Genomic DNA, 24,653 nt, shown 5'->3' with positions numbered 1-24,653 from the left:
TTTATGGCCTGAAATAGGATCCTAGGGCATGGTACATAAAGATCGATAAGTATTTGGATGAAAAGGGGTTATAGAGAAGTCCTTTAGCTCCTAACCTATATGTCAAAAGAATAGGCAATGCCATCATCCTTCAAGTCATGTAGGTGGATGATATCATCTAACATAGGTAGTGAGGCACATTTGATTGAGAAAATGAAATGGAAATTGATCAAGGCTTTTGACATGACGGACTTAGGCCTCCTACATTATTGTCTAGGTGTATAGGTTTGGCAGACAAGTGGTGGTATTTTCATTTCTTAGTCTAAGTATGCTAGGAGTTTGCTAGATAAGTTCAAAATGATAAATTGCAAGATCTCATCTACACCCGTAGAGAAAGGGTTGAAGCTTTCAGCCAAATCAGACACAAAGGTGATCAATGTGTCAACATTTAGGCAACTAGTAGGCAGCCTTATCTATCTTACAGCCACTAGACCTAACTTGAGCTATGTTGTGAGTTACATTTCTAGATTCATCTCAGTAACTTAGGCAGAATGTGGGCTGCAACGAAGAGGGTGCTGATACATGTGAAAGGGACACTTGACTTTGGCATTATGTATACCAGAAGCAAAGATCCTAGGCTGTTTGGGTTCACAAATTTAGATCGGGTAGGTTTGATTATCACAGGAAGTCTACTTCTAGGCATGTTTTTAGTCTTGGTATGGGTGCTGTCATATGGACAAGTAAGAAGCAGCAAGCAATAGTGTGTTCCTCAATAGAAGTAGATTATCAAGGAAAAATAGTTCTATTGTGTATTTGCTTACCTTATGATGTTTCTACATTAATGTCGATAGATCTTGATGGTAACTTGATGATTTATGTTACTTATGTGTTAATGTCAAATGTAATCTCCCCTTCTCCCTAGTTTGCAGACTTTCATGGAGTTTGGCCTATTACTTGACCCTCGTAGGCCAAGGAGTTGATAAGAGGGTCGCGTTGGTGGATGCTTGTGGCTTCACATCTCATTTCTATATGATTTTCGGTGAGATAAGGTGTTTACACGTATGATGTCATAATTGAACTTTATAATATAATGTTATTTTAATAATATCTAAAGCGCAATTAAATTAATAATGTGTAATAAAATAATAAAGTGTAATAAAATAATGTGAGTATAATCTTCTAGAAGGGGACCAATCGGTTGGAGAAAAAAGAATAAATAGAGGGGGTTGGTTCATTGTTGATCATCGGTTATTTGACATCTTCTATTGTGTTTAGACTTGTGGAGCCAAGGGTTTCTGCAAACTTGATCATTGGGAACAATACCTCCCTTTGATTTGCATAACTGAGGTGGTGGGAGATCCTCCGAAGGGTTGCAGCTGAGAGTGAAGGATATCTGTCCTTCACATTTGTGCTTATTGAGTTTTCATGTCATCTTCATGGTAGACGGCTCGGAGAGTATTCAGCTCATTGCTATTTTTGATACTAATGTGCATCGATTCATTTGAGGAGACAAGGTGAATCATCTAGTTGTATTTTGGAGGTGAATTGAAGCGAATTCAGGTTACATATAAGATCTGAAGCAAAATCGCACCAGTCAGCTATATTCCACGATTTTGCTTATATCATCATTGTGATGCAATGGTTTCCTCCTAGATTGGGGCGCCCACCTTTGAGGAGTTCAACAATGGTATTCATGGCTTGAAAGGAGTCCAAGGAGCTGTCAATAATTACTGTCATTTACATCTGCAGCAGGGGCGATTTGGAGAAATAATTCAATTTGGCTAAGGGGAGGCTTAAGGTGGAAAGATATTGCTTGCTTCTTCATTCACAGACCTAGGCACTCATTCCAGGTTCTTTTGGCATTGAGATTTCATTGTATTTTCAGTTTGTGTGAATGTATTCATGGCTGCCACTTGTACTCAGATATTCTGAAAATTGTTTGTTATTAGCCAAGAGTCTTGGCCCTTATTTAGACATTTGTAATAAGTTTATTGCCTTCTAATAAAGGGTGTTATAAGGTTGCATTTAGTCTATATGTTGTTACATGATTGTATGCCAACTGTTGCCAAAATATCAGTCAGCTGTAGGTGTACATTTTCTACATTATGATTCATGTATTTGCATCAGAACAATTGCATATTCATCCTAGAGGGTTATCTTCTTGTTTAGAAGCTTTTTGCAAGTCATCTTTGATTGTTAATTGAAGTTAATGCTATCAAAAACAAGTCTGAAGTATTATATCAGTCAGAACCGCATAACATGCAAGATTATACAGCTGTCCAAAACCGCATAACACACAAGGTTATCAGTCTGAAACTCAGAACAGCAAGCCTAATGTTTGTGTGTGAGTTGTTTGATATAATACCTTGGCCAAAAACATCAAGGAAGCAATCAGATTTTACTAACAGCAGGTTTTAAGGTGAAGGATAACTGTTTGACAATATTCCTTGAAGTCAAAATTAGACATATTCAGTCATATTACAGCAAGAGATATTACATCAAATGGCTCTCCACATTAGGCAAATAGTGTCATGTCCCCCTAATAAAATGATTATTGAACGTATAAACATATTAATTATTTTATATAAACTCCCATCCATTTATATAAATAATTAATATTTAAAAGCATGTCTTTTAATCTCATATTTTGTTTATACTCCGTAAATAGCTTTAACTATTACGGGAATGTTAACTAATTGGTGTCAATAAAAGATGGGCATTCGGGATGGTGAGCAGGAAATATTGGAGGAAAATATCACTGAAGCAAAAACAGATCATCGTAAGAGATCGGAGCTTGTTAAGGAATTCTTTTCGCCAGCCAACTGGCCTACTGGAATTATAAACTAAGGAGTGTTCTTTGGTGTGAGATTTGGTTGAAGACATATTGCGGACATACACATTCAAATAACACCAACTGGAAGAGACTTCCAGAGGATTGACGGGGCAATATACAAAATTCATCCTACACGAAGACTAACGGAAGTAGCTTGCAAAATCAGTTCCTCCTTCGTCTTTCCAAATACCCGATATCGGGTGCAGAGTCTAATCCAAACACTATTGCTCATGTAAGTCAGAGACCCGATATCGGGTATGACTCTGACTTGATCCTGCAGATACAGGAAGTGTCCCTGAGGGTGCAGCGGGCGTCATGTTTAACGGTGTAGCCGAAGTTTCATAGTCAGGTTGTGCGGAAGGATCACAACCGGGGAGTGGCGATAATAGCATACGGAGGTCTCACTACCCGTATTATAGCAGACGTAGACTACCGGAGTAGTAGTGCGTTACTGTTGGAGTCGAAAGGAAATATTTGTGGTGAAGTTGTTGCAAGGTGCAAGTGTATACAGAGAGCCCTTTTCTTTATGCTTCATCGTAAACACCTGTATAACTCTGGTAACCAGCAGCACGGGATTTTCAACAACAGTTACAGATGGGCATCAGGTGCCCTTTTTTGAATAACGAATGATTTCTTAAATGAATACCTTGATTGTCAAACAATGAAAATACCAGCAAATGGAAAGAGTAAATAAGTTAGTATGAATTGGAAATATCACTGTCTGAATGTTATTCATCATTCTGTTCACAATTTACTGGTTATGTTGAAAACATATTGACGATGAACTGGATAAATATTTAATAAAAATTAAGGAATTTTACAATGGTATCAAAGCATTGAATCCTGCCAGCCTGTAGGGTATTTTCAGGAAAACTTAATGCACAGTTGAGTATGCACCAGGGAATTTATAATTTCCGAAGTACTTGGGCCCGTCAAAATAGATTTTCAAACTCTCCTTTAGCACAGAATAGTTCATCTATTTTGTTTGAAATTGAGGATAGCCACACAGAAACTAACGAGGAACTTATCTTTGAAACCAACATGGGAGACCCAGATAACAATAGGGATCTATTGGCTGCGCTAATCAGAAGTCAGCAAGATATGCAAGATAACGTTAATAGAATGACCAACTTGATGATCCAGTTTATGGCCAATAATATAAATCAGCATCAAAATAATGGAAGACAGAATAATCAACATCAAAATAATGGGGGTAGAGATGAACAGTCAGTTAATAATTAGCCAGAAAGAACAGGAACAGCTAGACCATTTATGCCTACATTTACCGCTAGAAACCAGCCGCCTGAAAATGAACCTACAATAAGAGAAATACAGGAAGAAATACATCAGGACTGGTTAGGTTCCGGTGAAGAATTCAGATCATCAATGACATTTAGAGAATATTTCGATGTCAGAATGAAACATAGGCCAAGAGGACAGCGAGGAAATAACAGTGAATTACAAAGAAAAATTGGGAAAATGTCCATTCCTTATTTTGATGGTTCAGGTAAGACAACTGCTCGGGCTTGAGTGCAAAAATTAGATACATACTTCCAATTAAATCCTATGTTGGAAGAAGAGGCAATTAAATATGTTGCGTTACATCTTGATGGTGTAGCACATGAATGGTGGCATCACAGACAAATAACCTTGGGTCATAATTTGATAGGCACTTATGTTGAGTTCACTGAGAAACTTATTGATAGGTTTGATTCTAAAGATCCTGAATTACATCTTAAGGATTTGACTCAACTTAAGCAAACTGGAACTGTTGAACAATATATTTCTGAATTTGAAAAATTGGCTGTCTTAGTTACTGAAATTTCAGAGAGACACAAGATTGTGATATTTATAGATGGATTGTCTGATTCCCTCAAAGGGTGGGTTAAATCCTTAAACCCCCTTACTTTACAAACAACTGTCAAAAGAGCAAGAGAATTAGAACCATCTTCAAAAGGAAAATTTGTTAACAAAGGACCACCTCCTAAACCGGAAAAGGACAAACAACCTTTCAACAAAGATAATTTCCCTAAAAACAGGCTAGTTAAAGAGGAAAGAGAAGAGCTCAGAAGGAAAAAACTATGTTTCAGTTGTAGGGAAGCATGGCAGCCTGGACACAGATGTTTAGGGAGGGGGAAAATTCATTATATTGAGGTTATGTCTGACAGTGAGGATGAAGAGAATGTTGAATCCTAACATAGAACAAACACCTCAGAATACTGAGTCAGAAACAGGTACCAAACAAGGAGGAGTAATAGCATCCATGACGGGAACCCCACATTATAATAATTTTAGAGTTAGAGGAGTTTTGAATGGACGTGTAATTGTTATGCTTGATAGTGGTTCTACTCATAATTTTATAGATGCAGCACTTGTGGAAAAACATGGTTTGCAGACTGAAAAACATGAGGGATTTGATGTTAGAGTAGCAGGTGGAACTAATTTGTCTAGCACTCATAAAGTTCCTAAATTTATTACTCTTGGCAATTACACTGTTACTGATGATTTCTATGTGATTGATCTGGCTGACACTAATGTTGTCTTGGGCATATAGTGGATGGAAACATTAGATGAATATACATAGAGCTTTAAAAGAATGGAACTCTCTTTTAAAATTGATGATAAGAAGGTAGCCTTTCATGGTATGTCTAACAGTGGCCCCAGGATCGTCAGTGCAAAAAGAATGGAAGCTATTTTCAGACATGGAGATGTGGCATGGTCAGCACAATGTTTAATCTCCAACAAGGTGTTAGGTTTTGAATCTAAATCTTATCAAGCTGATTTGTTAACAGTATTGGATTCACATCATTTGGTTTTTAATGATATTGCCCCAGGAGTCCCACCTGATAGAGGTTTTGAACATACTATTGAATTAGAAGAAGGTGCTAAACCAGTGATTACTACTCCTTATAGACACCCTAAAACATTCAGGGATGAAATAGAAAAGGCAATTAAGGAGTTATTGGATATGGGACATATCAGACGTAGTTCTAGACCTTTTGCTTCATCTGTAGTATTGGTCAAAAAGAAGGATGGAACTCTTCGAATGTGTATTGATTACAAAGCTCTTAACAAGAAAACAATCAAAAACAGGTATCCAATTCCTCAAATTGATGAATTGTTAGATGAATTGCATGGTGCCATTTATTTTTCTAAAATTGATTTGAGATCAAGGTATCACCAGATCAAGTTAAGAGAACAAGACATTCAGAAAACTGCTTTCCGTTGTCATTATGGTCATTATGAATTCCTTGTTATGCCGTTTGGTCTAACAAATGCTCCGGCAACATTCCAGTCCTATATGAATCATATTTTTAACAAACAGTTAAGGAAATTTTTGCTAGTATTCTTTGATGATATATTGATTTATAGCAAAACTTGGGAAGAGCATTTGAAACATACTGATATAGTCCTTGGTATTATGGAATCACAATCCTTGTATGCAAAGGCGTCTAAATGTGAATTCAGAGTGACTGAATTTTTGTATTTAGGTCATATGATCAGTGCAACAGGGGTACAAGTTCATCAAAAAAAGATAAGAGCCATTTTGGATTGGCCACCACCACGGAACCTTACAGAATTAAGGGGATTCTTTGGTTTATGCAGTTATTACAGGAGGTTTGTCAAAGGCTTTTCACAGCTTGGGGCACCCTTGACAGATCTTACCAAACAGTACTTGCTCTTCCAGATTTTAATCAGCCTTTTGTGTTTGAATGTGATGCTTCTTGTGATGTAATAGGGGAAGTTTTAATGCAAAACAAACATCCTATAGTTTATGAAAGCCGGAAACTTAATAAACTTGAGAAATTATATTCTATCTATGATAAAGAAATGCTGGCAATCATGCATGCATCGACAAAATTTAGACAGTATTTGGTTGGTAGCAGATTTGTGGTGAAAACTGACCATAACAGTCTGAGATATTTCTTGGGACAAAAAGATGTAAATGACAGGCAACAGAAGTGGATCAGTAAAATTCAAGCTTATGACTGTGAGATTGAATATGTAAAAGGTAAAAATAATGTTGTTGCTGATGCTTTATCTAGAAGCCCTGAAATCAATGTGTTATCTGTCGTAACAGCTGATTGGAAATCTTTATTGCTGGTCGAGTATTCAAAGGATTCTTTTGCATGTGATTTGCTAGATGGTAATATATAGGATGATAAATATAAAATTGTTAATGATGTTATTTATTACAGGGACATGATTTATTTAACTTCAGGATCGAAGTTAAAAAAAAAAATTCTCCAATCTATGCATGATATTCCTCTAGCAGGGCATCCTGGATACTTCAAAACGTATCGTCAGGTAAGAGAAAGGTTCACTTGGAAAGGCTTAAAAAACGATGTCCTACGCTATGTCAAGGAATGCACCACCTATCAGCAAAATAAAGCAGAACAAATGTATCCTGCCGGTTTATTACAGCCACTACCTATACCAAATCAGAAATGGGAAAGTATATCCATGGATTTCATCATAGGTTTACCGAAATCCCAAGGTAAAGATTGTATATTTGTTGTGGTTGAGAGATTAACTAAATTTGCACACTTCTTTTCTATCACTACAAAATTTACAGCAGTTTAGATTGCAGAGTTATTCTTCAGAGAGGTTTTCCAATTACATGGTTTACCAAAGAATATTATGAGTGATAGAGATAGCAGATTTTTGAGCATATTTTGGAGGGAGCTTTTCAGATTGACAGATACAGAGTTGAATCATAGCACTAGCTATCATCCGCAAACTGATGGGCAGACAGAAATAGTGAACAAGTGGATTGAGGGTTATCTTCGTAACTATGTAGCCGGTCACCAGAAGGCTTGGGTTCATTGGTTATATTTGGGTGAATATTGTTATAATACTACCTTTCATATGTCAATTGGTATGTCACCTTTCAAAGCATTATATGGCTATGACGTTCCCTCTTTTCTTGATCTTGCTTTTGAGCAGAGCAATGTACCTAAAACTCGTGATTGGCTTCAAGAAAACCAAGATATTTTGTCAGCCCTTAAGGAGAATTTGTAATGTGCTAAGAATCAATAGAAAATCTATGCAGCTAAAAAGCGAGTTGAACGCCATTTCGAAGTGGGAGACTTGGTATTTCTCAGGTTGCAACCTTATCGGCAATCTTCTCTCAAACGTAGTGGGTCTGAAAAATTAAAACCTCGGTTTTATGGTCCCTATCAGGTAGTCCGGAAGGTTGGTACAGTAGCCTATGAACTTGATTTACGAGTGGATAGCAAGATACACAATGTATTTCATGTCTCCTGTCTCAAGAAAGCTCTGGGGCAACAGGTGTCAGTGTCCGAAGATTTACCCCCTCTGAATGATGAAGGGAAACTCGAAATGATACTAGAAGTAATTTTGGAAACACGAGACCGGCAACTACGGAACATAACTATCCCGGAATATCTCATCAAATGGAAAAATCTGCCTCAGGATGATGCCACTTGGGAAAATGAAAGAGTTTTGGAGTTGCTTGAGGGCAAGCAACATGAGGGAGGGGAGGCTGTCATGTCCCCCTAATAAAATGATTATCGAACGTATAAACATATTAATTATTTTATATAAACTCCCATCCATTTATATAAATAATTAATATTTAAAAGCATGTCTTTTAATCTCATATTTTGTTTATACTCCGTAAATAGCTTTAACTATTACGGGAATGTTAACTAACTGGTGTCAATAAAAGATGGGCATTCGAGATGGTGAGCAGGAAATATTGGAGGAAAATATTGCTGAAGCGAAAATAGATCATCGTAAGAGATCGGAGCTTGTTAAGGAATTCCTTTCGCCAGCCAACTGGCCTACTGGAATTATAAACTAAGGAGTGTTCTTTGGTGTGAGATTTGGTTGAAGACATATTGCGGACATACACATTCAAATAACAGTAACACCAACTGGAAGAGACTTCCAGAGGATTGACGGGGCAATATACAAAATTCATCCTACACGAAGACTAATGGAAGTGGCTTGCAAAATCAGTTCCTCCTTCGTCTTTCCAAATACCCGATATCGGGTGCAGAGTCTAATCCAAACACTATTGCTCACGTAAGTCAAAGACCCGATATCGGGTATGACCCCGACTTGACCCTGCAGATACAGGAAGCGTCCCCGAGGGTGCAGCGGGCGTCATGTTTAACGGTGTAGCCGTAGTTTCATAGTCGGGGTGTGCGGAAGGATCACAACCGGGGAGTGCGATAATAGCATACGGAGGTCTCACTACCCGTATTATAGCAGACGTAGACTACCGGAATAGTATTGCGTTACTGGTGGAGTCGAAAGGAAATATCTGTGGTGAAGTTGTTGCAAGGTGCAAGTGTATACGGAGAGCCCTTTTCTTTATGCTTCACCGTAAACCCCTGTAGAACTTTGGTAATTAGCAGCACGGGATTTTCAACAACAGTTACAGATGGGCATCGGGTGCACTTTTTTGAATAACGAATGATTTCTTAAATGAATACCTTGTCTGTCAAACAATGAAAATACCAGCAAATGGGAAGAGTAAATAAGTTAGTATGAATGGGAAATATCACTGTCTGAATGTTATTCATCATTCTGTTCACAATTTACTGGTTATGTTGAAAACATATTGACGATGAACTGGATAAATATTTAATAAAAATTAAGGAATTTTACAAATAGATTAAAATGTAGATCATATAAATGTATATCTTCTCCCAATTACATTAATTATACACTACTGAGGATAAGCAGATGCATACTTTTTCATAAGCCTTTTTTTATTGTTCATTTTGTTAATATTTTCAGTGTGCTTTTTGTCACAACAGGTTCGACCAGTAGTTGAGACTGGGTATGAGAATCTATTGCTTGTACGCCTTTTATTGGAAATGAAGATGCCTGTCATCCAAAAATCTTCGGTAAGGATATGCTTACTTTATGGTGTTCTTCACTTGTGTTTTAATTTTCTTGCTTGCATTTCTATGTAGTCTTTGCATTTTGATTGCCTGTTACTTCTGGTTCCTGCTTTCAAAGCATTTTAGATTTGCTAAAGTTGTTTGCATTCTAAAATAGTCATGTTTTAGTTATATCAGTAAAATATCTAACATAGTACGGAGTAAGGTTGTGCCTGGACTGAATGTTGAAGGAATATTGGAGAACTGGTCAAAATTGAAACCTATTATAATGAAAGAATGGGATGCAAAAAAGGAAGAGCTAGTAGACCTTTTTGGAAAAGTCAGGGATGATTGGATGGAACAGGACCTTTCAAGTTGGATCGGAGCTAACAGGTACATCATCCAAAATGCTTTAAAATTTCTTATCTTCAGTTGCAGTTCTTTATTTTAGTCCTTTGTATTTTTCTTTCTAATATTGGTGTCTTTTCTTGCAATGTACGGAATGGGCCAAGAATATGAAAACAATTAAACTTTAAAAAGTTAAGGAATTCTGAAAGGCTCATGCAGAAGCCTAAACAATATGTCTTTTAGAGCATAGCTTGAAATATTTGAAAATGAGCTATATTTTGATCTTTTGCCTTTAAACATCTCTTGAAGCTATTCAGAAATTTACCTTGGCTTATAAAATGTGAAATGGGGAAAATTGCACTGCTTAAAATACATACAACATTCTTAACTTATATCATGACTACATTGCTTTATCCATGTAATTCACTATTACATTTATACTACTGCCATCTGTAATACCTTAATGTTCTTGGCTTATCAAGAATCGGATGACAAAGATTGAACTTCTCTATCCCTACTATAGTTTGAATTTTGAAGTGAGTATGTTGGTGATGGCTTTGTATTTTGTGGATTATTAAAGTAATGCTTTAGTTAAATTGTTTTACAAAAATGATGCTTTACCTGAGATGGCTTCCTGCCAACTTTCCATAGACCATACATGTCCAATTACTTGAAAAAGACAGACCTTATTATTCTGTAGACTGCAAGATAAAGAAAGAAAGTAATAAGTTAAATTAATGTTTACGGATGACCATGTTAGGACAATGGGACACAAAATCTACATTACAATAGAAAAGTACTAGGGTAAAAGGGATCAAGTTTACGAAAAGTGCTAAATCCTAAGCACTAAGAAATGTAAACCATAATAACTAGCACAAATACAGGTAGCCATGTGAGGGAAGAACCTCTCAATGAAGCATGAGCTGATGTAGATAAAAGTGGGAGATCAAGATAGGAAATTGGTGGTTTCACATGTTTGTGGTAAGGCTTGGGCCAGAATCGTCAACCCACTTATTATTGAGAAAGGGCCCATGCAAGATCTGATAATGTATTTAGGGGAATGCCAATGTTTTAATTGGATAGGCTGTAAATCCTAGGAGTAAGTTGGGCACTCTACCAAGAACCTTTCCTTGGATCTACAACCAATGAACATTTGGTAGCAGAGAAAAACCAGTGATGTGCACCTCCTTCCATGGTATAAACTGCAGACAAGTGGAAGGCCCTTGACTCCAAACCAATCAGATTCACTCCGGCCTAGAATGGTGGGTTGTGACTTCTTGGTAGCAGTATGCAAAAATAATGTGTTGGTACTAGTTTATCACCATCCGCTAGTGAACTCATTGTATCTAATAAGTTTTTGCTTCCTCCAAACCTTGTAGTGGGTTTAAGCCACTTAAAAAAGGAAGTTATCAACCTGATTACTATAGGGATCCTCTAGAAAGGATCTATGTTTGAGAATGACTGCTAGCCATGAACTTGACAAAATTATAATAAAAAACTAAGCATAAGAATTTGAAAAGGATTTGCAGGTTAGAGGTTTTTTCGTAATATGATTACACAAAAGGGACTAACCAGATGGCATTAAGACATTGAATCAGTATTTGCAATAGTAGTGCTCAGGGGCTCAAGGTGCAATCAGTTGCCAATAAAAATCTACGTTTTCCAACTCTTGCTTCAAGTAGAACTTAGAGGTCTCTCATAACTTCTGGTGTTCTTTTGTTTCAAACAGATTTGTTTGATATGGGTTGTTGTGCTTCTTTACATTAAAATGGGATGTTGGTGTTAAAATCTGTTTGCAGTTATCGACCAACTGGCATGTGGGGTTCATAACTCAGGTCTAGTTGATAATCAGTTAATGAGTTGGTTAGGATGATGCTAGTAAGATATGGTTTATAGTGTACACTACCTCAGGCTGACTAAGCTGAGGGCCCAGGCTATACTTACGCATGAGTCATGACAGATTTGTTTTTCAATTATTGACATATATCTGTGTCTCACAGCATCTTCTATCGCTCTCTTACACATCTTGGACTTCTCTTCTTTGCTCTATTGTCTTGTATGACTAGCACTACATTATTGCTTATACTAATAGTGATACTCTACTTATTGATAAGGGTTATTCTTCATCAGCACAAAAATCAGGAACTGTTGATAGTTAGAATTGACCAGTCCAATAGAAAAGAAACTTTCTTATTAGATGACTAAAAGGTAGTTGAGTTAGGAAAAACTACGGAAGGACAAACTTAAAAAGGCTACATTTATTTTAATGATTGGCATGGTAAACTTTATTTTTGTTGGGAAATCCAATAAAATATTATTCAGGAAATGGTCAAGATTTCTGATACGTAGGCGGAGGAGGATTATTCTTCAGTTCTGGTCATAGAAGCTGCCATTATATTGTCTGCTTGCCAAGTTTAAATGTTGATAACTGGTTTATTTTTCTTTGGAAGATACTCTAGTACCATGAAGTGTGGGTGGACCTTCTGTCTACACATCCCTCCTAGAATGTCCAGAGTACACACAAATTTTTAAGACTCTCAAATGTATTTGTTCTTGGGACAGTATGTACCTGGGAAACTGTGTTTTGATCAAGGGTCTACAAAGAACATAGGTAAGAACCATCATCTCATGGAAGGTGTTGAAAATGCTGTAGTACTTACTAGTTTTGGGTCAAGGGTCTTATTTTTTGTTGGAAATTTGAATTAAGAGGGAGGATGGTAATTTGACATAGGTTAAATGTATTGCCAAAGGGAAAGAATTGATGTATACACTAACTTTAACGTTAATAAATTGAGAATAAGTGCATCAGTTAATGGTAACATATACTTGGTATCACTAATAAAAGGTTTAATAACAATATGTGATGAGGTTGGGCATACAATGGTAAATTCTTTGTACCTTAAGGTATACCCAAGTCTCATCTTTCTCCCATTGAGATAATATTGGCATTTTCTGATCTTTTGTGTACATGGCTACTTTTTCTCAATAGTTTTAGCAATTTGAAGGCAATCAGATATTAAGAAGGCAGTTTTGCTTCAAAGAATTGTAATTGGTGCTGAATGATAGATCAAAGTTAAGCTTGTAATCAACTTATCTGATTTTAAAGGTTGGCATAAATAGGCTGCACTTTGCAGAATCGTAGTTAGATATGGACCCCATATAGAAAAATATGTAGGGACATAATGCAGAAGAAGAATCTGGTCAAAAAGAGTCTTTATCATCAATATACTTAACACAGGAACAAGAAGACTCCAAAAAAGGAAGAGTTTTCCATGGGAATGATTGTGAAGATTACTAAAAATTGCTCACTTTCAGCAGAAGCTGTAGTTATTTGTGCCCAGTTTCCTTATGTGAAGGTTTCAGAGTTTTTTCTGAAATCACATCCATTGATTATTGGATTGTGTTGCTCTAGTTCAATGGTGGACCCTTAAGCATGTGAGTATAGTTACAGGCAGTTGCGATTTGAGTTCTTTCACAGTATGGTAATTGGTGAACATATTAGAAAAATTGGAACACCTTAACTTAATCGACTCAGTAAATTGTAACCAGTTGGGTTTGGAGAAGGCTAAAGATATTATCTTCATTTGTTCTGTTATTTTCCTCTTTTCTCAGAAGAAAGATGATCACCAAGGATTAAGATATGGAACATAAAGATCTTAAATTGGATATAGCATAGCCACCTTTGATTAGTTTGAATGTTCTTGAGCAGAAAGAGGCTCTACAAGTTTCGCAATGCTAAATAGATGTCAAACCCATAATAACCCATAATATTATGGGCTTTGAGATTTATGATGTTATTGACTCCTTTTTATTATATTGCCTAGGGGACAGGGACTATGTCTACTGACTAATAATTGAGTTTTGGGTATTGATATAATGGTTTTTTGGACGCTAGTATATTGAGACATGATGACTGTTTGAACTCTTTTCAACATTAATTTTGGTTATCTACTCACAATGTTTATATTTTCTAAAGCATATAGATTGGGATACCTGTTTGGAATGGGTTGTCAGATAACAAGTATATATGAAATCATGAGATCAATTGAGTGATATTATTTTAGCAAACATACCTGTTTGGGTTTGGGTATGCCATTATGCCAAAAATAAAATTGGGGTTGGGTATGTCCACACAAAAACATATAAGCAATAAACGATATATACATATTTTAGCTAAAAAACAGACATTAAGTTTAGATAACCACATAACATTCATGTAATAGACAAAACAACCATAAAAGTTATTTCAGATCATATGGACTTCAATATTAAAAGCCATAAACCCCATTGTGAGGACACTTAATGGATGCTAAAAAGTAAAACGTGATGTTTTTACTAATGTGAAGCCAGTAATAATTGCTTGTCACAGAGAAATGCGGCAGTTAATATACTCCAAGACTTGCTGTATAATGGTAAGCCATAAAACCTCCTGACAGCTGTACAAGTCCCTAAAACTAAAAAAATTTAAACATACAAACTTAAACAACAACAGCACTAATAACAATAAGACCACCACTAAAAGACCATCATTTTTACACACATACTTGTTGGCTTCTGGCAAATATTCTTCCTTGAAACAGCAGTAGCTCTAACTTTGATGGGGCTGTTTTTATCGTTTCAAGGAAACAGCAGCAGTACTAATGGCAATGGGGGCATTTTTTATTCTTCCCATGAAATGTGATGACTGTAACAAACAATAGAGTGCAAAGAAAAAGACAGAAAAAATAAATAAATAAAGCTCATCTGTGAAATGCACACAGAAAATACTGAGAGGAGGGATGGAGGGGTGATGGGGGGGGGGGGGAGGACGGGGTGAATTGGTATTTAAAAATTTTTAAGATATAAAACCTCATAAAACATATAGAGAGCAAACATCAAGATTCCAACACCAATTTTCTCGTGGGAAACCCTTTTGGGTAAAAAACCACGGCACACAATAGATTTCATTAAAAAATGGGCACCAACCCAAATTACAAAAGTGAGCACCGACTCTCCTTGAAGCACCAACTTCAATAAGCTGAAGCACCTACTCTAGTCTTTTACATACTCAAAAATTACTGAAACTTCTAGAAAGATCTTCACATTTTACATTAAAAAATCCTGTCATATTGACATAAGCAGCTCAATTATCTCTCAAATATAAGCTCCTCACTCTGAAAATAAAGCTAGACTCCTCCTCTGAATTGCACTCAACACAATCATATCCTCCTTATTTTCACTAGTTCACAAGCTTAGGCATCCTTCACAAAGCACACACATCTTTTTCAAAACTTTCCACGTACATATATGACCATGAACTGAAACAATGCTTCTACTTTTTGTTCTCACTCAAAACCATCATATACCACAAACTAGAAGACATAAACTTTCAGCCTGTCCTCATTCAAAACCAAAGAAACGGGACTCGGACTCGGCTCGGACTCGGCAAGGCCGACTAGGACTCGGACTCGGGACTCGGTGTCAGACTCGGCTCCAGACTCGGTTGGACTCGGGAAAGTGAAAAACTCAAGAAATTTAGAGATTTTTAAAGATTTAAAACTTGTTTCAAACACCCTTTATTCAATACACCTTAAAGACACAAAAACATCATCAAACTCGGCTCATTTGATTACATACACAAGTATACATCAATCACATAAGCATAAACGCAAATTGTAGCTGAAGAAAATAACAAACATAGATATATAAATATTGTCAAATGTATACAATATTACAAAACTCATGGAATAAAAAATCCATGTCATCATATGATCATCATCAAATGTTTCATACAAATACCAAAGGTAAATAGTAAATACTAAATACAACTACAAGTGTACAAGCCTATGGCTCAGAGGGTCGTGCACCCTCTCGCCCTAGCCCCCTACGAAGGTGTTTAAAGTAGGTCCTGGATGATTCAACAGCCATAGTCGCTCCCCTTGACACCATGCCATGCTCACCAACATCAGGAACAACTGTGTCATGCTCACCAACATCAGGAACAGCTGTGTCACTCTGAGTCTCAATATTTCCTGTCTTTGCTCGTGCTCTTTGCTCCTCCTCTGCCATGGCTACAGCCTCAGCCTCTATATCTACCTAGCCGATCCAATCAATGTCATCATCACTAAAGACAGCTGTAGGAGTCCCAGGAGCTATCTGATTCTCATTGGCCCACTTTGCTTCAAGATCAACCTCATCTAGAATGATAGGAGAGATGTCAACTAATGCATTCTTTCTCATTCTTAGGCGGAGGTTGTAGTGAACAAAGACGAGATCATTCATCTTCTCCACATATAATCCATTGCGCCTCTTGGAGTGTATGTGCTCAAACATACTCCAATTGTGCTCACAACTTGATGCGCTGCATGGTTGGCTCAAGATGCGAATGGCCAACTTCTGAATATTTGGTGTCTCTGGGCCAAAAAAGCTCCACCAATGATCTGAGTTTGAAATGAGAAAAATAAATAAAATCAGTCTCACTCATGAACTCATTTAACAAGTTACAATATAGTATTAAACAAAACTAAAATTAAGCCTTACAATTTATTATTACTTGGCATCATAGTTGTCCTGCCATCTTTGGCGACAGGACGAGAGAAGGTCTCCCCTTGTGCACCTGAGAACAACTGTAGCTCTCGAAAAAGGTCTATCTGAGAAGTACCAGCAGGTCCCATCTTCTCCATGATTGCGTATAGCCCATTAAGGACCTCCACATCAGCCTTGAAAGAAGGGATAAAACGGAATGCCGGATTCAGATAATAGGCTGCCGCATGGATGGGCCTATGAAGCTATTGATGCCATCTCCTATCAATGATCTCCCAAATGGGACCATACTTGCTCTCATCTCCTCCATAGACGAATCTGATGGCCTCCTTCGCCCTATCCATGCCCTCATATATATAGCCCATTGCGGGCTTATCTCCATCTGCAAATTGCAACAAAACCCCCAAGGGCTTAACAAACTGCAAAATTGAAAATATTGTGTAATTTAGAAAAATGAGCAAATAAAAGAATACATATAATAAGTTATAAAACATGAAGTTAAAATTTAAATTGTAGAATTTATAAAAAAAATTACCTTCACTATCTCATCACAAGGGACCCAAAAGCCTTGCTCATCAAAAATGCAGTCTGCCATATCTTTCCTTGCAAGGGTGGTAGCATAGGATGAGGAAGACCACTCCTCACCAACAATCATACGTCTCAAGGCAGACTTAGACCTAAGCATGGACTGCAATGTGAGGAAGTTTGTGGCAAACCTTGTGATTCCTGGATGAGCTAACTCCTTTTGCTCTGTGTATTGTCTCATAAGAGCCAACACCCATTAATGATTATATACAAATTTGCAGACATTTCTTGCCCTTTCTACACATCTCTTGACCCATGGGATTTTTCCAATATCCTCCAACATGAGGTCAATGCAATGAGCAACACATGGAGTCCAAACTATAGATGGGTGCCTCTCCATCAATAGTCTACCTGCAGCAACATAATTTGTTGCATTGTAAATTGTAATTAATGGAGGTACAAACTACAAGATAGTAATTAATTTGCAAACAAAATTAGTTTGTAATCAAAAGTTTACCCGCAGCAACATAATTTGCTGCATTGTCGGTCACCACTTGTACCACGTTCTCCTCACCCACATCTTCAATCACCTCCTCTATCTGCTCACATAGGTAGGTGGCATTCTTGCAATGGGCGGAGGCATCAATGGACTTGATGAAAACGGTGCCCCCTGAAATAAAAAAATAAAGCTAGGTCAATGATCATTCAATAAACCATTAGATAAAAAATAAAAAATCAAAGACTATATGAAACTAAAATTAATCAATCACTTGCGGAAGAAACAAGAAAATTAAGGAGAGTTCTATTTCTCCTATCCGTCCAACCATCAGTCATGATGGTGCAACCTTTAGTGCTCCATATCTGGAATTGTTCATCTAAATCCTTCTTCACATCATCCACTATTTGAGACAAAATGAGTCCCCTCAAATCACTCTCATTAGGGGCTTTGAACCCCGCCTCGCATATGGTAATGGCATCAACCATTTGTTGCCAATAAGGAGACCTGTCGCAAAGAAACTCAATGAGATAAGTTAAGTATAAAAATTAAAACAATCAAAGTTATCAAACATAAAAGTTAGTAAAACATTCACCTGGCTACAAAGAATGGAATACAGCTGTAGCTCCAAAACCTGCCAACTGCCATTTTAGCAGCATCATGGACCTCCTTGTTCCAACCCATGCCCTCAAGCGACGGTTGGGACCCAGGAGTAGTGCAAGGCACAAAGAAGGAATCCAACCTAGATTTACGAATCCTAGGTCCAATGGCAACACTCCCACTACAACTACTAGTGCTAGGAGCATGAGAAGTGGCAGTGGCACTGCCACTTATAGAAGCAGAAGCAGAAACGGAAGCACCAGCAGTAGCAAACTGAGTGGGACGATATGGAGGTAAGGAAGAAGGGCCTCCAACACAACCTAACTGTGTCCCTCTTCCTAAAAATGTCTCTCTCCCAATGGCCGCTCGATCCTCCTTTTGTTTCTTTTTCCTTTCAATCTCCTCAACCATTACATAACATTCACGTATGGCCTCAGGGATTGCTTTTAGGCATGGCTCGGCATCATGTCCACGCACACTAGCAATATGGTATTTCAGCCTATATATACCTCCATGGAATATTGTTTTGCAAAACATACATTTTGTTTGCCCCTTTCCTTGCCCTGGAAAATCCTCATGATATTTCCAAGCAGGGTCCTTTCTAATGGGGGGTCTAGAAGCTGAAGTAGACATTTTAGGATAGTTTTGTGAAACTTGAAGTTGAGGCAAATAATAAAGTGAAGTTTGCTGCAATAAAACATTACAAATACAAAATAAAATTCAGCCTTCAAGAATGACATGACAAGAGAAGCTGACAGAAAGTAGGTGACTTGGACAAGCAGCTAGCCCAAGCTGACAACCACGTAGCTCAAACACACAGCTAGATAGCTCAACTAGACAACCAGGTAGCTCAACCAGACAACTAGGCAGCTCAACCAACCAACCAAGTAGCTTAACTAAACAACCAAGTAGCTCAAGCACACAACCAAGTAGCTCAATCAGGCAACCAAGTAGCTCAAGCAAACAACCAAGTAGCTCAACCAAGTAAGCTACCAGATCAAGTAGACAACCAAGTAGCTCAACTCAACAATTGATGAAGATCTAATGAATAATCATTAGCCTGATTAGCATCTCATTCCAATTATTTTTAGAAAGTCCAGCGTAGTTCCCTATTACTTTGAGTAATCCTTCAAAATTTACACAACCTTGATCATCGTCCTTTGACATCAATGACAAAATATCCAATAGTCTACACCCACCTGCACCAAACTACAATCCTAGATTGGGAACAAGGGGTTTTTAACATTTTTCTAAGTGAGCCAGCACAATCTTTAATTGAACAGTTGTTGATTCTTCCACAAGGATTGGTCTTTTGTTCATGCCTTACTATTTAATTTTTGGCTGTTTTAGAAAAATCAACCTTCAATAATGACATGGCAAGAGAAGCTGACAGCAAGTAGGTGACTTGGACAAGCAGCCAGCTCAAGATGACAACCATGTAGCTCAAACACACAGCCAGGTAGCTCAACCAAAAAACTAGGTAGCTCAACCAAGCAACCAAGTAGCTTAACTAAACAACCAAGTAGCTCAAGCACACAACCATGTAGCTCAATCAGGCAGCCAAGTAGCTCAAGCAAACAAAAATGTAGCTCAACTAAGTAAGCAACCAGATCAAGTAGACAACCAAGTAGATCAACTCAACAATTGATGAAGATCTAATGAATAATCATTAGCCTGATGAGCATCTCATTCCAATTATTTTCAGAAGCCAAGCATAGTTCCCTATTACTTTGAGTAATCCTTCAAAATTTACACAACCTTGATCATCATCCTTTGACATCAATGACTAAATATCCAACAATCTGCACCCGCTTGCACCAACCTACAATCCTGGATTGGGAACAAGTGGTTTTTAACGTTTTTCTGAGTGAGCCAGCAACACAGTCTTTAATTGAAGAGTTGTGGATTCTTCCACAAGGACTGGTCTTCTATTCTATAATATGCGATGGATTCTCTTGGATTACTGAACAGTGGAAACTTGCTTTCATATTTTTTTAGATTCATTGTATATCCTAACTTAAAATCATACGTGGTGTATGATATTACAGGACTCGGACTCGGCAAGGCCAACTTGGAGTCGGACTCGAAGTCAAACTCAGCTTCAGACTCGTCTAGACTCGGGAAAGTGAAAAACTCAAGAAATTTAGAGATTTTTAAAGATTTAAAACTTGTTTCATGCACCCTTTATTAAATACACCTTAAAGACACAATAACATCATCAAACTCGGCTCATTTGATTACATACACAAGTATACATCAATCACATAAGCATAAACACAAATTGTAGCTGAAGGAAATAATAGACATAAATATATAAATATTGTCAAAGGTATACAATATTACAAAACTCATGGAATAAAAAATCCATGTCATCATATGATCATCATCAATTGTTCCATACAAATACCAAAGGTAAATACAACTACAAGCCTATGGCTTAGAGGAGTGTGCACCCTCTGGCCCCGGCCCCTTGCAAAGGCGTCTAAGGTAGGTCTTGGATGATTCGACAACCATAGCCGCTCCCCGTGACACCATGCCATGCTCTCCCCTTGTGCATTTGAGAACAATTGTAGCTCTCGAATAAGCTCTGTCTGAGTAGAACCTGTAGGTGCCATCTTCTCCATGATTGAGTATAGCCCATTAAGAACCTCTACATCAACCTTGAAAGTAGGGCTAAAATGGAATGCTGGATTCAGATAAGAATAGGCTGTTGCATAGATGGGCCTATGAAGCTGATGATGCCATCTCCTATCAATGATCTCCCAAATGGGACCATACTTGCTCTCATCTCCTTCATAGACGGATTTGATGCCCTCCTTCGCCCTATCCATGCCCTCATATATGTAGCCCATTGTGGGCTTTTCTCCATCCGCAACTCGCAACAGAACCACCAAGGGCTTAACAAACTACAAAATTGAAAATATTGTGTAATTTAGAAAAATGAGCAAATAAGAGAATATGATGAATAAGTTATAAAACAAAAAGTTAAATTGTAGAATTTATAAAAAAACTCCTTCACTATCTCATCACAAGGGATCCAAAAGTCTTGCTCATAAAAAATGCAGTTTGCCGTATCTTTCCCTGTAGGGGTGGCAACATAGGATGAGGAAGACCACTCCTCACCAACAATCATACGTCTCAAGGCCGACTTACAACGAAGCATGGACTGCAATGTGATGAAGTTTGTGGCAAATCTTGTGATTCCTGGACGAGCTAACTCCTTCTGCTCTGTGTATTGTCTGATAAGAGCCAACACCCATGAATGATTATATACAAATTTGCACAAATTTCTCGCCCTTTCTACACATCTCTTGACCCATGGGAGTTTTCCAATATCCTCCAACATGAGGTCAATGCAATGGGTGGCACATGGAGTCCAAACTATAAATGGGTGCCTCTCCATCAATAGTCTACCCGCAACAACATAATTTGTTGCATTGTAATTAATGAAGTTACAAAATAGTAATTAATTTGCAAACAAAATTAGTTTGTAATCAAAAGTTTACCTGCAACAACATAATTTGCTGCATTGTCGGTCACCACCTGTACCACATTCTCCTCACCCACCTCATCAATCACCTCCTCTATCTGCTCACATAGGTAGGTGGCATTCTTGCAATGGGCGGAGGCATCAACGGACTTGATGAAACGGTGCCCCCTGAAATAAAAAAATAAAGCAAGATCAATGATCATTCAATAATCATTAAATGAAAAATAAAAAAATAATGATGACATGAAACTAAAATTAATCAATCACCTGCGGAAGAAACAAGAAAATTAAGGAGAGTTCTATTTCGCCTATCTATCCAACCATCAGTCATGATGGTGCAACCTTTAGTGCTCCATATCTGGTGTTGTTCACCTAATTCCTTCTTCACATCATTCACCAATTGAGTCAAAATGGGTCCCCTCAAATCAGATTTAGAAGGGGCTTTGAACCTCGCCCCACATATGGTAAGGGCATCAACCATTTCTTTCCAATAAGGAGACCCGTCACAAATAAATTAAATGAGATAAGTTAAGTATGTACTATGTAGTATGTACGAGAAAAAATAAAACGAAGAATCAAAGTATAAAAATTAAAACAATGAAACATAAAACATTCACTTGCCTGTAAAGAATGGAACACTGCCGTAGACCCAAAACCTGCTAACTGCCATTTTAGCGGCATCATGAACCTCCTTGTTCCAACCCATGCTCTCAAACGACTGTCACAAAGAAGGTATCCAACCTAGATTTACGAATTCTAGGTCCAATGCTAACACTCCCACTACCACTGGTAGTGCTAGGAACGAGTAGTGGCACCTGCAAAAGAAGAAGTACTAGCACCAGTAGTAGCATGGTGAGTGGGACGATATGGAGGCATGGAAGCAGGCCTTCCAACACAATCTAAAGCTGTCCCACTTCCAATGGCCGCGAGATCATCCTTTTGCTTCTTTTTGTTTTCAATTGCTTCAACCATTACATAGCACTCGCGTATGACCTCAGTAGTTGCTTCAATGCATGGGTCGGCATCATGGCCACACGCACCAGGAATATGGTATTTCAATCTATAAATGCCTCCATGGAATATTGTTTTGCAAAACATACATTTTGTCTACCCCTTTTTTTGCCCAAGAAAATCTTCGTGAAATTTTCAAGCGGGGTCCTTTCTAATTGGGGGTCTAGAAGAAGACATTGTATGATAGTTTTGTGAAACTTGAGTCAAATAAGAAAGTGAAGGTTGCTGCAATAAGAATCATAAGACATTACAAATACAAAAAAAAATTAATACATTCATTTTTTGTTGTGAGTTCATTCTCATTGTACATTTTTTTCAAAAAAACTAAGGTAGGGTTTGTAAACTTTTAAAAAAAAAAAAATGTAGGGTTTGATCAAAATTTCAAACCCTACTTTTAAAAAGAAAAAATTACAAACTCTACATACAACCCTACATAGTAATATACAAGAGATTTTGGGAAAAAATGTAAAACTTTCAAATGAAATGAATAGAAAATGAAATTTTTGCATACAACAAACACAAAAAGCTCAAAAAATCAATCTTACCTCTCACAACAAGCTTGAAATGAGCTGAAAACTCTTCCTTTCCAACTCTTGATGCACCAAATCAAAGCATAATGCAGCTCCAATGTGATGAATGGATGAAATCTTGAGCTTCCTCCTTGCTGGTTTTTCTTCAATGAAACCTTGTTTCTCTTCACAACTCACTTTTCTCTTCCTATTTTGCCAAATGAATGAAATGAAGTTCACTTTTAGGGGCATAGGATAATAAAGCAAAAAAAAAAACTTAAAAAAGCTTTTAAAAATGTGTTTTTTTGTTGCCGGATTTCATGCCCAACACAACCGAGTCTGCATGACGAGACTCGCCGAGTTGGGCGAGTTTGCCCCCAAACTTGGCCAAGTCCGAGTTCGAGTTTGTTGGACTCGTGTGGGGTAACTCGGACTCGGACTTGCCGAGTTTGGGCGATTCTTGGCGATTTTCGTTTCTCTAATTGAATATCCACTTGTAAGTTTTTGATCATGAGTTACTGCACGTTTAAAACTGTTGGTAAACAGATTTGTCTTTTGCACTTTAGTTAATTTGGATGCCCTTAAGACCAAGAAATGAAAGACAAATTTCACCAAATAGTTGGAAAATCATTATATTGATTAACCTTTGAATTTAGGTACAACTCCCTCTAGCAAATATTCAATCAACTTCAAACTACACACAACCAATATTATACTTTTCACCAGAAAGCATAGAAAAGGTTATTGCATTCACAAGTCAACATCGAATGAACGCAAGCATTGATTTGTATATAACTCTTTGTATAAAGCCGACAAACTTCACATGTACACTAAAACAAAATGAAAAGCTTATAAGGTGAATCCCGCTGGTAATTTTCTGCGCACATAGAAAGCTATAACAGATCTTTACTTGAAACAAATTCTCACAGAAATCAAATTTCAGACATCAAACACACAGATTCGAAGTCAAAGATAACTGTTATTCGATTTTCATTCATAGATGACTATCAACTTTCCATACATAGAGTTTTTCAGCAAAATTCAAGAGATAGTTTTTCAAAAACTTAGTGAACCCCAATAAAGTCATTACAAAACATATAAATAGGTCCCGAGACCAATAGTTTGAACCCAAGATAAAATTAACTCAAAGGAGTTAATGAGAAACTACTCTAACTGCATAATTGAAACTAAAAACAAACGACTAGACTCGCTGGCAGACAACTGCTAGCAGTGCTAGTCATGCCGTCGATTCCGTCTCCGTTGGATTGCCCGGGTTATTAGTTTGAATGGACACCATAGCCGCCTTTTCCGCACTCCACTCTCGATGCACCTTTGAAAACTCCTGAATTACTGTAACGTGCGGCAAGCTGATGTGTATTACTCTCTGTTTCCAAAGTTCTTTCTTCCTCTTTACCATCTGTACTTTGTCCCTGTGTGAATCCAAGTGATCTAGACAAACCGTGAGCATTGATTCCACTTTGGA

General features: G+C 37.5%; 1 protein-coding gene across 1 annotated transcript in view; it reads left to right on the top strand.

Moving 5' to 3' along the window:
* The window catches only part of LOC131067732 (uncharacterized), a 125,793-nt gene that overhangs the window by 13,477 nt on the left and 87,663 nt on the right, over nucleotides 1-24,653 (top strand). Inside the window, exons 3-4 of the mRNA XM_058002858.2 lie at nucleotides 9,604-9,693; nucleotides 9,896-10,062. Of these exons, the coding sequence (XP_057858841.2) occupies nucleotides 9,604-9,693; nucleotides 9,896-10,062 (257 nt within the window). The remainder of the gene's footprint in view (nucleotides 1-9,603; nucleotides 9,694-9,895; nucleotides 10,063-24,653) is intronic.

Source organism: Cryptomeria japonica, chromosome 8 (assembly GCF_030272615.1).
Source record: "Cryptomeria japonica chromosome 8, Sugi_1.0, whole genome shotgun sequence".
NCBI lineage: Eukaryota > Viridiplantae > Streptophyta > Pinopsida > Cupressales > Cupressaceae > Cryptomeria > Cryptomeria japonica.
The sequence above is the reverse complement of the archived record's forward strand: the minus strand, read 5'-3'. Positions and strand labels throughout refer to the sequence as shown.